Here is a 15,977-nt window from a genome sequence, read left to right on the forward strand (position 1 = left end):
TTTTCTTCTCAGCTGGGTGGTGCTTCTTAGTATTCCAAAGACTCAAAACCCAAAAGATTGAGTCACAGCCATAAGTGCAATCTTGCGACCTGAAGCAAGGCCAGTCAGAGTGGTTAGAAGCACTGAAGATGTGAGAGCACATGGATACACTGGCCCTGAGCCACGGCTGTTCTCAATGTGTTTACAGCTTGTCAGCCTAAGTACTTTAGTTTACTAACCAGGTTGGCATTGCATGTTGTATTCAATTACTGCGAGCCTGAGACTCACCAGCTCCAAGGATTAGACAGATTCAGCCCTTCCTGACACTGTTTAGAGAACTCTGACTTTCTGGTTGCTGTTTACATTAACAGCAGTGTTTTCCTGCAAATGTTGGAAGAATGCAGATTAAGAATCTAGAAACCACAATACATCAGATTTTGCAAAGTGGTTGCTGCCGGCACAGCTCTGTAAAGACAATCAGGGATTCAAAGTGGGTGTATAAAAGGCACTTTAACTCTCAGACCTTCTCTTGGTACAGTGTGTTCATATGCTGTAGAGTGAATACGTTCAAAGGAGAAGTTTCCCGTAAGGACAGCTCAGAATCTCATAGAGAAACTGACTGACTACAAAAGAGACAAACCATTCCTTTCCATTTTTAAAGTATAAATACCTTTGAAAGCTTCTGCTAAACAAGCTGGAGGTGTCTCATTGTCTTGGTGATATTAAACAGGGCGCATTCTGTAATCGAGATAATCATGCTCCATGCAGGGAGGGGAAGGAGCAGGGAAAGAAGCCAACATTATTTATAACCTCAGTACTGGTGTGCCAGTTCTCCTCAGGAAGGGCTGTGCGTCCAGGCAGAGCCCTTAAGGAGCAAAGAGTTGGAGAATAAAAAGGAAAAGTTGCATCTGTTGGGGGTGGTGAGGGAAAAGTGACAGTAGAACAAAACAAACAAAACCAAATACTGAGAGGAAGAAAGGAGAAGGATTTGGAAATCCTGGAGAGGGAAGGACAAGCTAGCAACAGGACCACCAAGCAGACCAGTAATCCCATTTAGTGATGTAGCTTCAGAGGTCAACTTTTCTGGACCCCCCTGGGACTAAGCTAGAAGAAAAGTCCACAACCTGCTCTGCCACAGCCCTGCTTTCCACATGGCTGGCAGACAATGAGAACAAAAGAGTCTAGTCTGAGGACCAGCAACAGGGGCCAATATTGTGCTAACCAGTGACCGCACAGCAGAAAAGGGAAGAGAAATTCTACCTGGAAATCTCAAAGTACCAGCCAATTTCCCCTCCAAACAGAACAGAAAGTAGGAGTTAGTTACTCAGCTTCAGCGCTCCTGCCTTCCTGGGCACGATATATTCAAGAATTGAAGAGATCTATTTCAGCAAAAAATTCATCTTCTAAACTCTAGAAAAGTTCCTCCCCTCGTTTCTGGGGGACAGGATGGAACCAGCTTTGCCTCTCCACCAGCTGCCCTGTGCCCACCTCCAGAGCCCTCCCCACACCTTTGAGCCTGGCTTTGCTGGCGAGATCTTGAAAGGCCCTTCTTACTTCTGCTCTTTCCATGGCTGTAATCTCTCCCCTCACGAGTAGCAGCAATAGGCTCATGATGACTGAAGCTTCCCACCCTCTCTTTAGCCTCCAAGCTGGAAGCTACGCACTCATAAACTCTCAGCAATAACTCTTCTCTAGTGAAGGGTGTCAGTCACTAGCTTCCCAGCTGTCTCAGCACTTCCCTGTGCCCCAAGAATACTGCAGCAAGCTCCCCCTGTGTCCTCATCTAACTCTACCCAGGTATCTGCTCCACTTTTTTATGAGGAAGATAGACATATTCACATTCTTTCTGGGACTGAATTACCAGTACCTATTACAAACTCTGTCTGACACCTTCTGAAGCCATCACTGTCTTATTTGGCAAACATCTGGGCTGACATTTCCCACAGCAGGTTTCCAGAATTATTTGTAAGTTCAATCACAACAGTTCAACTGTTACAGAAAGCAAGGTTCAGAAAAATTAAATAACTTCTGAAGTTAAACAAACAAACAACTTAAACATCAGTGGAATCTATTTCTCCTTTTTCCTCTCTCCCCTATATGCTCGCTTCAAAGCAACAGACAAAGTCTGGCAAAAGCACTGGATTTCTGCCAGGACATGCGTCAGCAGCTCAGCATGAGATTCTGGAAGAGCCAGAAGAGGGGGTACCACCTCACTTGCTCAATACAAACATTTGTTAAGGCCTCCTTACCACAAAAATGACAAGTCAGGGGATGCTGACATCCACACTACAAACACCCATGTTGACGATGTGCTCTCTGGGTCACAGACAAAACTAACGCTGGTGCGCCTCTTGTTACCCTCCTTGGATAGCAACAGATGTTTGTGCAATGGACACACAGCAGATGGAATACGAATACATAAGAGGTGGCCGATATGGTACCGTTTGGAGGCAGACTACCTAGTGTATTTAAATGTGGTTATATGATTCAGGTGGTGGTGAGGAATCGGCAAACAGATCCCAGATGACAAGGTGTAGAACACCACAAACCTTCTCGAAGTCGATTTCAGCCCTCGCTCCCTGAAACACAAAACATGAGGCGCTGGGAGAGCTGGTCACTCTACACACTGAGGGAACAACATGAAGCCCCTCCACCAGTAGTCCAGGAGGTTCCCCTTCAATTCTCTTTTAGACAGAGACACTGCTTTTGCCAGTTCATACTTTATCATGGCTGGGAAGACCATGTGCAACCCTAATGCATTATCCAACCAAAGGCTGCTATAAGGAGATGAAAGGACTTACTCAAACACTTGGCAAAAACGTACAAAGCCCAGAATAAGCCCACAAAATAAGTCAAAGCAAAATGCCCTCAACATGGGTAACGCAGATGAGGATCACGCCAGAATGCTGCTATGTCTGTGTGATACTAAGAGAATTACTTAGAATTACAGTAAGGGAAAAAAAAAAATAAAAATATCATTGTTTGCAATGTCTTTCACTTTCTCAGTGCCTGACTCCAGTGTTGTTAACTCCTGGCTGCAAGTGAAATTGAAGGGATTTTAGTTTAAATGTGAAGAAAACTGCATTAGAAGTCAGAGCCTAGTCTTGCAGAACATTATGCATCGCACATTAAGCACCCAGAATTAGCAGATGCTTCTCCTATAATCTGTCTGCCTTGATTACCTGTGGTTAGTGAACATACCATCCTCTTATCTCGCCGGAACATTGCAAGGATAATTAAGACCTGTGTAGCATTCCAACTGTATTTGGGGTTAATGGTCATGCCAAAAGGAAATGAGTATTTTTGTACTCATTGAGTACAGTTTGCACAGTGTCCTGTAGGTAAGGTGTACACATAACTCTAGAGTTAAAATATTGAATACAGTGAGTATCATTCACTATATACACTGAACAAAGCAGGAGCCCCACAGGACTTGATTGTGTAATTGAAAATCATCATAAAGCTTCAAGGCAAGGCTATAGGCACAAGGCAAGGCTAGGTAACCATAGGCATTTCCGAACTTCTGAATGACTTCACAATCTTAGTATTGTGACAAAGCAGTGTATATACTGCATGTGTTCTGTTGGTACATACAGTTAACTTTTTATTTCTAGACTCTGGTCATAAAGATAATTGAAAATTTTCAGAAGTAATTGCAGGCACCTAAGAAAGAAGAAAAAGGCAAAGAGACAACTATAAAAGCAAATACAGATAAACAAAAAGTGGTTTTTTCCTAATCAAGTGTAATGAAAAAGAAAAGACATGGTATTTCTGGTCCAACACATTTTATGTGCTTGGCTCAGCACAGTGTTTGACACTTAATTTTGTTACTGATGTCTTTTCCACCACAGCTAAAAACATAACTACAGTACAAGCTACCTAACAGCTCATGATGACAGAAAGTTTAATTTGTTTGGGAAATACTGCAACGATCTGTAAATTAGTCTCTTCCTCCTTGTCATGGACCATCCTTCATTAGTGGCATTGTCATTTGTGGACTAATTACAGCAAGATCAACCGAAGCAGCTGAGGTTCATGATTAGAAGTCTAATCCGTATCAGGACACCCCTTTCTTCTGGAAGCCATAAAACATCTGCAACATCTGCCATCTATGTTAAAAACCTATTTTTAAAAACGCAGGCTTCCAGAATTATTAAGGTAACTTTGAAATTAATTACTGCTAAATGCTTATGAGAAAATATTCAAACAAATAAAGAACAAGATTAAATATTAGGCAGTGTATCTTCCAGGCCTCCGGTCACAGGCACTATGACAAGTGGTTCTTTGCAGATAATTCTCAGCCATACGTAGTCACATAGCATTTTTCCTTCATCCCACGAAATGTAATTTGGAAATCTTAAGCCAATATTAAAATGTTCTTAGAGCTTTTGAATTTACTAATGACCATTTCTTCATTCAAAAGCCTCTTACATACCACAAGAATTCTCACCTTGAGAGAGAAAAAAAAGTATCTTGGAATTAAGAGATTAAAGCATAAGAAGCTAACTAGATTCCATACCTTATGTTCAAATAAAATTAAGCAAATATCAATAATATATGTACATGATAATGCTTGAAGGGATCTTGACAATGCATTTTTATAAATGAGAAAAAAAGAACAAGAACACTGCCTCAAGTAGGCTTCTTAATCTAACATACAACCTAGAAAAAGTAAGGAAGCATATGATATGGCACTACCCAATAAAGAGTAATAGAAAGATGTATATAATTAATGCCAAGTAGCAATGGTTTGTGGAACTTGTCACAACTCCTGAAATCATTCTGATGCAAGAGAAAAAAAAACTGTCTGATAAAGCTGATGGTGTAGATCTACATGTACACCGATATCTGTAAAATATCCATCTTCTTCTCCCATGACATTTTGATTAATAGAACAACATAAAGGCAACACATAAGTTAAGCCACTTGACAGATTTCAAAGTGTCATTTACAATGTGGGAATTCAAGGTTCTTTGGCTACAGTTTCTCAGAAATAAAGTTAGGAAGGAAGTGACAGTTGTCTCTGTGCTATTAAGCTATTTTATGAATGACTTGGGGGAAACCAAAAGTTTGCAGATGACAAAGATATTGAGGGAAACAGCAGCTTAGGATTGAGTGCTCTACAATCGAGGAAGGATAAAGAGAAACAAAGGCTGAAAGTCAAACAAGTTAACTTAAGCTGAAACTTTTAAGACATTTTTGACTGAATACAGCAGAGTCAATAGTTATTTACCAAGGCAAGCAGCTGAGTCTACCAAGGCTATTGTAAAAACAAAAATAGAAGTTTTCCTTAAGTTCCATGATACTGAACCTGAAGCAAAACTAAGGCAGGATATCCTGAAGGTCCACATCAAACCACAAGGCAGGCTAGGTGGTCCCTTCTGAACTTTTTATACACCACAGATTATATAGATAGCTATTTAGTGATTAGTGAAATTTATTGTAAGAAGTGGCCATCTCCCACCCAAAGTCACCATACTTTAGAACTGGCAGTTTTAATTCCACTTACTCCATTTTCATAGGGCGAGGGAAACAGATCTTACATTCTAGATGTTTTATCAAAGCCTTTAATCTACCTGAAAACAACTCTTATTTTCCTTGTGAAAGGCAGTGACAACCCACATGCGCAGATGTATGAACATCATAATGTAGGATGTTTTATTTCAGAGTCTGCTTTCCAAAATATTTGGTATTTAGAGACCCTCTCGACAGGAATTCACCACTGATTCTCTCCACTAAAATTCACAAAGGGTGAAAACCTGAGGCTTAAAAAGCATACACACAACACTCATCCCTGAAGTTCAGGCTCAGCATCAGCTAGAAATCTCAGTTTAGCTTTAAATCTACAATATCAACCAGGCATTGCTCTATTATACCAGGTAATCTGTCCTACAGTGCTGGTAGTCCCTGTCTCTGCTCCCTGTTAAAGCAGCCTAGCCCCTGCAAACCTATAAGGCTTTGCTGACTCCAAAAAGGCAGGAAAGAACTCACTGATTTTGTAGATTCCAGAGACCCTGAAGATAGGGTGTCTCGGCTGCCCCGACTCTTGGAACTCAGATGGGGTGAGGATGACGGGGAGTCATCAATATAGGGCATCATATCATGATGTCGCCTCTGTTCTTCAGCACGGTCTGCATCATAGGCATAGCTAGGTGGTGTGCCACTGAAGGAAGCATCTGGAAAACACAGGAGAAAAATCTGTCTGGTCAGAGTCAAGCTGGACAGGTGATAGGCTGGTCAACCAAGGCATTGCCTGCCTCTCACCTATTATGATTACTTATCAGCAAACCCAGAGTCAGTGATAGCTAAATATAGATGAAGTGGAGGCGTAAATTTAATTACACTCATATTGGCACCAAACGTCTACTTCACTTATTCTAAGACCTAAAAGGTAAAGTCCGTTCTAGTTTCTAAAATCGGTGTTCATTTAATTACAGCTCCTTCCCTCAAATTTTCCCTCAAAAGCATCATCACCAAAATAAATCCTTTTGCAGGCTCCAACAAAGTTACGCAGCCTAGGATTAGGAATGTAATGCATTAGGGTAACAGACCCTGGTTTTTAATGTAGAACAAGAACAGATGATGCCCCTGCCAGTTTAGCAATCCTAGATAATACACAGCTATGGGGAGAAATATAACTCTTTCCAGACCTCTCAGGAACAAGAGGACTGAGAAAGAAAGGTCTTACATGTCAAGTGGACCAGCCCACTGTCAAAAGTAAAATCCTAAGAGGCCCTCTTTTACTGGCTGCCTTCCTCCTCCATTTGAAGACTAACTCCTTATACAAATGAACAAACCACCCTCTGCTCCCTCCTATACCACCACCCCCCAAATAATAGAAACAAACCACCCAACCAAAACCAATCATGAATATGTGGTATGAATAATCAAATTAACCATTATTGTATGAGATATCAGTGAACTTCTGCTGGAAAGATGAGTAATAAAATTGATTCTGGTATCTCTAGTAGCTGCATACAGAGACTGTTTCTGCAATATTTATGTTCAAGACACACTGAGCAGTTCCTTCTACCGCAGGTTAAAAGGTCTTTTATCTCTCTGCACAAAGAAATATACACAAGAGGACCAAAACTTGCTTTCTGCACAGTGGCACCACCTCACATACATCTTGCCTAAGAGAAGCTGGAGACAACCTTACACATGAGTTACATGGGCCTGGGAAGCACTTTCACCTGTCAATGCCCACAGGTGCCCCATGTGTAACAGGAACAGCCATGCATGGCTGCACTTAAATGGTAGGGTTGTTCCTCTTCTTTCAGTTACAAGTCACAAAACACCACTCTTCTCCCCAGACTAAAAAATAACCACAGGGAGATAAGCTAGATCCACTTTTACAGTAGCAGGTGAGCCTTTTGGAAGACAAAGCCACGCACATATAAAAAATAAAACAAAACAAAACAGGGTTTTTTTGTCTTACAAGTTTAATGCATTAAATTCACACTTGAACAGAAGTAGAACTAACTTTTATTTGTTTTCACAAATATCCAGGTCCTGTGAAAATACTAAGCAGCAGCTGCCAAGCATACTAATAATCGTGTTATACATCACTAAGGCAGTGTGGAGCAGTAACATTTTAAAGCCCACTTTCCTCCTTCACACTAAACTCAGTTAAAGCATGACTCATTCCAGTAAAGGATGTGAACTCTGTGTGGAACAGAATAAAACTTGATCCATGTGGCTTATTCAGGAGGGAGAGCTGGTCTAGGGAATTTACGCAAACATACTGAAAATCCAACAATAAACCCACTGTAGAAGTGAGCCTCTGTCTTGATTCATACCAAATACCACCCAGCTAAAGAACAGCTATATATGAGGCCTTGAGGCTGCTGAAGGACCATGGCAATATTATTTTAACAAGCTCAATGAGTTTTATGTCACCCACCCACTCGTGGTACTACCTTGTGCTCAAGAAGCTCTCAAGAGTTCCTCAAAAGGCTCATTAGATTGAACAAGACCACAGGAATGGGGAGGAGGGGGGAGAAGTGGTACACGTGCTCTGGAAGAGACTGTTGTCTACATGTTAGAGGCTTCCAGAGCTCCCCAACCATTCAGAAGACACCCTATTAAGTTGATTTGGTAAATGGAGGCTTGAAAGGGAGTTGCTGAAATAAGGATGCTCAGTCACAAATGAAAGAGTTTTTAGATATCCCTAAGTTGCATAATGGCTACACCTGCAAGCCAAACACATCTCAGGCTGGAATTTTCAAAAGCTCTTTGGGTAAAAGAATGCAGAAGAGAAGACAGCATAGCCCCCACCAAACATGGAAGGAAATACTGAAAAGAAAAAGTACAGGTACCCTCCTCACACACAAGGTGGACGGTCTCCTGTTTGGCGAGACGGTTGAGGGACTGTTATATGACTCCAGAAACCAGAATAATAAAGAGGAAGGAAGATGGGAGTCTCATTGCATCTCTGCACTATTTATGCCATATTAAAACATACATCAAAAAAAAACAAACAAAAAAAAACCAAACCCCACACCACAAAACCCTAACACCATTTAACTTTGGTGGAGGAGTACAGATGATACCTGTTTTCCACTCACCTGTGCCTGGTGCAGCTTTCTAACCAAAGAAGCCTGCAAGGTATTGCTGACAATTTAACACTGGCATTATCCAAGGAGGAACATCAGTACTGGGTGCTTATGTAAGCTTCATGCTTTGGTCAAGCAAGAGTTCTTTTTTCTCTTCAAAAGTTTCTTCAAACCACTCTTATCCAAACCAGTTCCTCCTGAACACATGCCATAACAGGACCATGTTGCTGTGCAGAAATTAAGGCAGGAATATTTCTTTTCACTCCCAATGCTTGCTTTCAAAATTTATAGTTTGCTCTACTTCTGTTAATGGGGGAGTGAATGTAGATTAAAATATATTGGCAGAAAGGCTTGCAGTGAATCACAGTGTTTTCACTTTCCTCACTTTCTCCTGCTAAAAAGCAGGCTTCACACTTCTACCTTCCATAACATGTTCTGTCTCCTACTGCACAGGGAAACCTTTATCTGTTTGGTATCAGAGAAACTGAAGGAAAGAGCAGGTGGAAGACTTAGGCTCCGAAGAGGAGATTTATTCCTAGCTCTGCAACAAGATTCAGTCTACCTTTGAATCACTCTGTCTCCCTATCCATAAAAAGGAAAATAACACATCTCAACAAGTAATGAATCCATCAGTGTCACAGCCTGCCCATGAGATCTGTGCATAGAAAGCTCCACACCAGAATTTAAAACTTTCTGTACCCCCAAGGATCCTTCACACATTAAAAAGCTTAGAAGTAGTTATAATTCCTATTCTTTCTATTATTGCTGCATACAGCACTGAAATCCACCTATGGAGATTTCAATTATCCCCAAGGCAGAAGGACCTTCTTGCTTTTATTCTGCCATCTTTTTCCCAACAGAAGCGAAGTATTACTGTAGCCAAATACACTATGCAAATCTTAACACTAATAACAGAGGTAGATTTTTATCTCTGTGATTACAGAGCCCACTGTTGCTAGGGAAACTAGGTTATTCAGATCTCCTAAACCCTCACAACGCTGCACAGGCTGTTCAGGCTCTACCTGGGAGCAAAAAGAGTAGAGCAAAGAGATTAGAGCGAGGAGCTCACCTGCTTAGACACTTCCAGCTGCTCCAGGTGCTGCTATTCTAGATGGCAATGTAGACAGCAGCCTGTCCCAAGCAAGAGCTCTTGGTTTCTTAGCCAGTGTCTCAGGCAGGGTGAGCATTAATGGGTTCTTATTCTCCTTTTAGGGCCAGCCAGTAAATCATCAGTTACAGAGCCATCAAAATGACAGAAAGATGAAATACAGGAACAACAGTTGCTGACCAAGGACAACTAAGGAGAAAGGGCAGGCATGCCAGGATGATGGGCTCAAACATGTTGTATTGAGAGAGCACCAGGGAGGGATACTGAGGACACTACTAAACGTGTTACACCTCTCTCAGCTCACCAGCAAGCCCCCTTTCTCCTCCTCTTTGGGTAACCTGTAGGAGACCCTATCCCATAGAGAAGAGCAGCAGCTGTGATGTATAAAAATGAGCCCTCTCAGCACCTGTGAATAGCTATTTCTACCACTGTCCTCTGACACTCTCTCACAGTACCCCTCTCCTGCACCAGCACGATCTTCAGGTGCAATGAACTACCTGGGGCTATTACAAAGGTTCATCACCAATTCATATATTCTACTAAAAACCTCATTTACTTCCACACTCTTGGTTCTGACCCTCCCTGGCCTTGCTTTGCTCCAGCTTTTATGAGTCTGTTCCACCATCCCTCTCCTCAGTTACTGCTTCTGTCCGTTCACCTCCTTTCTCATCTCTATCCCCTTTTCATTTTCTTTTGGTTTTCTCAAACTTAGTATTCCTTTATTTTCCTGTTTGTCCCCTCTTCTAAACTGCTCCTCTCCCTCACTGTCTCAAATTTCACCTGGCTGGGTGTAAGGAAGAATCTAACAAATTTACAGTTAGTCACAAATTCACTGGCACTCGGAGACAGCACAGCAACACTGTTGCCTTGTCCTTTTGCCTACACCCTTCCTGCTGGGTGTCGCATTAATTCTTTGGGAATATGAAATCCAGTCATAGATCTAACTTGAAAGCAGGAAAGGAAAAAGAAATTAACTTCTAAGGAAAAAGAAAGATTAGCTGTGTCTAATCCAGGGCCACACAATGGTTCAATGCATGTGTCACACTTTCACAGCATCACAACATCCATAGCTGCTGGAGAGGCTTAACAGCAGCACACAGAGAAGCTTCCAAGCTAACTATGCTAAGCTAATCCCACTAAAGGAGCAGTGAAGCCACAGCAGCTCAGACTTGCCTGCCTAAGTAAATACCTACAATCCTAGAGGGGGAAGGGAGTTGCACCTCATGCCAAAGCCCCACATCACTGTGGTTTCATTGTAAATGGTACCAAGGCTAGCACAAGTTTGTAATGTCTATACTCACTCCAAAAACATTCTTACAGCTGCAGAGCAGAACAGAGCAAAGGCAGTTTGCATCCTCAGACTGTCTGTTTCTATGCCAGGGAATGTGTGAGGCCATAGTTTGACAATGCATTGTCTTGGCAGCAATAAGGTTTCAGGTTTCCCCCACCAAGCCATAAACCACTGCATGGCCTTTTCCCCTCTTACCCCTTCATTCTGCAACCCCACAGATGTCTACGGTCCAGATAAAGAACTCAGTCAGCTCAAAGAAAAGTATCTTCCCTTCTAAGCTGGATCAGCTCTCTGATCTAGTTTATGGCACAGAAATACAAATCGAAAGGATACATGCGCAGTAGTTCAGGGGTGGATGTACTTACTGTACTAAAGACATCATATTAGCAAAACACTGCTTGAGTTTCCTTTAGGCTGAAGCTGAGTCAATTCCTGAGATTTACATGATTGATTTGGGGATAAGCTACCAAAATGCAAGACTTATCCCCACTTCCCCACCTTTTTTTTTTCCTCCTTTTGGTAACGCTGAAGTTACTAATATGCCTTACCAGCCTTAGCTCCAGCCTTCACATACTCCTGTCTGCTTGGTGATAAACAATACAGAATCATGTCGTTTATTTCTTAGTGCTGGCCAGGCTACTTGGAGAGGAATCAGGGATTCAGGCCCAGTGCTGAGCACATGTAGAAGTACTTTGATGTGGATGGGCTGTGAATGCAGTTGCCTAGGGGATACAGCAGCACTTTCTAAAAACACAGGAGAGTTAAACTATGGGAAACTAAGCATCTTGTTTACTTCCTTGATACCTTCTGAATCATCATCTCCAAACCCTTCTACACTTTTGCACAGAACTGAGATCCACAAACAATAATTATGCTGTCTACCTGTATCAGGAGCCTGTCCCAGAATAAAGATCGTGCCATATCCCTATGGCTTTATTCTTCTCAGATTGATGAAGAAAAAGCTCTGCTAGGATGCTAAACAGATTCCAAACCATCTCCTTCATGCTCTGTATCTCTTCCCTATGTAAAGACAGTACATTTACATGTAAAGATGCATAGTGAAACCTAAAGTCTCCACTCAAATACAAACCCAATTCATTTAGCAACAACAAACCCCATTACTTCACAAATTCACTCTTTACTATTAGAGGAGCATGAAAGCAGAAAGGCAAAAGGAAACAAAAGCTAGCTCTAAGCTAGCCTCAAGTGGTACTTCTCCATTAAGCACATGAAGAGAATCCAACTGTCAGTGCTGAGACTCCTACAAGGCACCCCATCATTTGCCATAGAAGAAAAATGTCCACGGAGGATGATGTTGCTCACCACTGCTGAACGAGGTCTTTAGGAGCATGGGTTGCAGAAGTAGAACCGCAGTGAAATAACACAGCCCACCCACAGAAAGCATCCATCAGCACACAAAACCAAGGCAGAGTTAAACCAGCAGTTTCACGCAGTGCAGCCAAGCTGCTGTTTCCCTTCTGCAGGCAAGCATGAAATGGGCTCTGGAAGTGTGCTGCACACCGACAACTTGCAATGAAACATTCATTAGGGAATAGGACAAAAGGGGAACAGTACCCCAGGAAGGCAGGTTTCCAGTGTCCAGCTATGTATTCAGAATGATAACTACAGCTTATACAGCAACGAAAAATGGAGTTCTGTGAATCCAGAACTTCTGCAGATTTCCCATATTTATTTCAAGTTTGCATCCTCCCCTATCCCATTGTAACAGGTTGTCTCTTTCTGCAGCATGTTAAGTGGCAGAAACAAGTATGTGGCACATAGAAATTTTACCCAATGTTTCATTTTCTTTTAAAGGTAAGGATGTGTTTGTGTGTGCACACGTCAGTGTACATATATGCATGCATGCAGAGATTGAGAACTGCATCTTATTTTTGAGATGGCAGAAGGAGAAAGAATGTCCCTTGCATATGGAAGCAGCAAGACAGCAGGTGGTTCTCTCCACCCTCCCTCCCCTAGGGGACCTCCAAGAAACTTCTGTCTCTACCACAGATGAGCTTTATCCTTGTAGCAGACAGCACACTTAAGTCTGTAGGAGAAAAATGGACTGCAGTCCACTTTTAATCTTTGGGGTGTGTCAAACCCACATTATTAAACATCTAAAAAAGAAAATCGGAGTTCTTTAATCTGCCCGTATATTCCATGAAGAGTCCATGCAGAGACTAGAGGACAGGTCTGATCTGTTTGTAGCAGTCTGTTAGCAGGACGTGCTATCGCATTTTGCTCTGACTGGCATTTTCCTGGGGACAGGTTTAACGTTCACACAGATCTAACATCCATGCAGAGTGAGGGTCCATGATCCAGCCATGATGTAGAAGCTGGGACTACTGAGACCATTCTTCATCTCTGGGAAGCCTGAGGCATCCTCACACAGGACAGGAAGAACTGCTCACTAAGGCTACTGACAGAGTTGTTACCATGAGAGAAAAAGTCAGGAAGCACCCAGGAGAGTCCATCTTTTAGCAGACAAGACTGCACTGTAGCACGCAAATTCCAAAGCTTTTCCTTCTGCCAGCCAGCACAACTTCCCCACTGCTGATCTTTGCTTCAGACAACTCCGGCTTAGCAACCATGGGGTGCTAGATGCTAAGGAGTGTAGATCAAGCTATCCCCCACACATTACATTCAGCCAGTGGCATGCACTGCATTACGGTGCATGCCACAGAGGTCGGCAGGGGAAGAGTAGCAGAGGTGTAAATTCCCACCTCCGTAACACATCTGACACTTGGATCAGTTTCAAGCTGAAATACTGGGAAGGAAGCACAAACACTGCACACCATAAACTAGACAGGAGAGTCCAACTGATGATAACAGTTGTGATTAAGACTAAAAAGGGTTACATATTTAGAAGATGTGGCCTTTCAAATACAGGGTGTCTCCACAGCAATTTGTAAATTTCAGGATATACTACAAGCGTGCTGTATGTAACTAACATTGGGAGAGAAAGTTACCCATACTTACTGCAGAAGGCAAGACTTGCACATTTCTCTCTGACAGCTGACAAGACCTATGCCCTACCGGCTGCTACATGCCCTCCAACACGCTGAAAACGTCTAATCACCATCACTTAGAGCCCTAAGCACCAGTGAGTAAACACACACATACATGAGGTATGTTCCCAGCATGACTGGCTGCAAATATACTGTCAACAGGTAAAGACAAAGCAATTCTGGTCAGGCCTGAATTATACAAGTACTATCCATTCAAGGAAGAGCATGAGAATACTTAACTCACAGGACAGGGCAGGGCCAGACCAGTGAAACTCCTGCTGCCTTTTTTCTTTCTTTATTCCTTCTCCTAAATATTTACCACTAAGTCATATGGCACAATGTAATGCCCCATAACATGGATGAATACCTCTCAGACTCCTGCCTTGAAGAGAGCAGAAAGTAAATCTGTTTCCATTCAGGATCTATGTCTTTAGATTTCTCTCCTGTTCTGATTTCCCAGGCAGGCTGCAAAGGTTTCCATGTTCAGTTCGTGTTGGCAGTCAGGCCACTGGATGTTCTTGGCAAAGTAATTCCCAGAGCAAACTGGAACACCTTTTCAGTTTTCCTTTCCGTTCCTTACTCGGGCTTGTGTACCAAGTTAAGCTGCTCTCATTCACTGCAACTCTAACAGGCAGAAAGCAAATTTTAGACCTGGTCACTAATTAAAGTCTTCTTTTAGTACAAAAACACATGGACAGGCAGATACATTCATAAGACCATGTGGCTACGCACCAAAGGCACCAGGAGCTTTAGCACTGACTAGATCAGAGGTGCAAACTGACTGAATGAGAAAAAAAAGGTTTCCATGAAAAATAAGGTTAAAAACCAAACCCACACAAGTAAACACCAATGAATGACACTATAAGGAGAAGAACCCAGAAATCAGACTATTTCCAACAAAAGCAGGCGATGCAATATGAGAGCTAAAGTTTTAGGATCCAAGCAGTCTCCACTCACTTTGTAGGTTGCTATCCATGTCTCTCCCCCTGTCCCTTAACAGACATGCTTGCAGGGAGCACAGCAAACCAGGAGCTGGCTAAGCTAAAGAAAGAACTGGAAAGGGTGTTATTTTACAATCCAAAGCAGTTCCTTATTCTGTTCTACTGATCAGTAGAATGGAATACTGATCATTCTCCACACAGTGTATCAGCATAACAGCACAGAGGTGGCATGGAACAAATGTTCAGGTCAGCACTGCTGCTGTGCTCCAACTATGGCTTTCATTTCCTTTCTAAAATAAACGGTACAAACAAAGCCTAAAAGGAAACTGCATGTACTAACTACATTGGGAGAGCTGCTTCTCTCACATCGGTTTATCATTTGCCAGGTGAATGGACAAAAATTCCAGCCATAATCAGCATACTATTTACTATTTTGTTCTCCACAGTTGTCTCAGAGTTTTGCAGGCACTTCAAACAACATTTGGCAACAGGAATCTCCGGAGAAGTAGAGGAGATTAGAAAATTAATAGAAACAAACCGAATCAATTGTCACACCACAATCTGTTAACAACGAAACCCATGATGTATATAACCATTTCCTGTATTTAACTAGAGCAGACCTAAAGTCATGCCATGCAAAGAGGAAAGCGCCTGTTAAAACAAGAGTTGAACTGAACTGATGGTTTTGTTGGAAGGGAAGGGAGGACCAGCCCTAGGCAGTGGGGGTACTAAAGTCTGTTCAGAAAAAAAAAAAACAGTACATGTGTCTCATAAGAATACTGTGCTGTTTCTAGATCTTCCAGGATGAGTTGCTCTGGCTGTTATCCCCATATTGTTTTGGTTTCTCACTACAGCACTGGGACACCAAGAAGCCAACAAAGCCAGCCACCATTTTCCTGTTTACGCCAGAGCTGACATCTTCCTTGCTACACTGAAAAAAAAAAAAAGGAAAAAAGAAAAGCTATTGATTTACCATATTGGCCTAGAACAAGCAACCCAAGCTAAATGCCTTGCTAGGCAGATGGCTCTGCCTACACCACTAACAACCTTTTCTGAACACAGCTGCTGTCCAAGCTCAGTGTCTTCCTGTCAGCT

At 42.3% G+C, this 15,977-nt stretch overlaps 1 protein-coding gene across 1 annotated transcript in view; it reads right to left on the reverse strand.

The window, feature by feature from the left end:
- The window catches only part of BCR (BCR activator of RhoGEF and GTPase), a 101,395-nt gene that overhangs the window by 46,934 nt on the left and 38,484 nt on the right, over positions 1 to 15,977 (reverse strand). The window contains exon 2 of the mRNA XM_030500418.1: positions 5,971 to 6,155. Coding sequence (XP_030356278.1) covers positions 5,971 to 6,155 — 185 coding nt within the window. The remainder of the gene's footprint in view (positions 1 to 5,970; positions 6,156 to 15,977) is intronic.

This window comes from Strigops habroptila, chromosome 11 (genome assembly GCF_004027225.2).
Source record: "Strigops habroptila isolate Jane chromosome 11, bStrHab1.2.pri, whole genome shotgun sequence".
NCBI lineage: Eukaryota > Metazoa > Chordata > Aves > Psittaciformes > Psittacidae > Strigops > Strigops habroptila.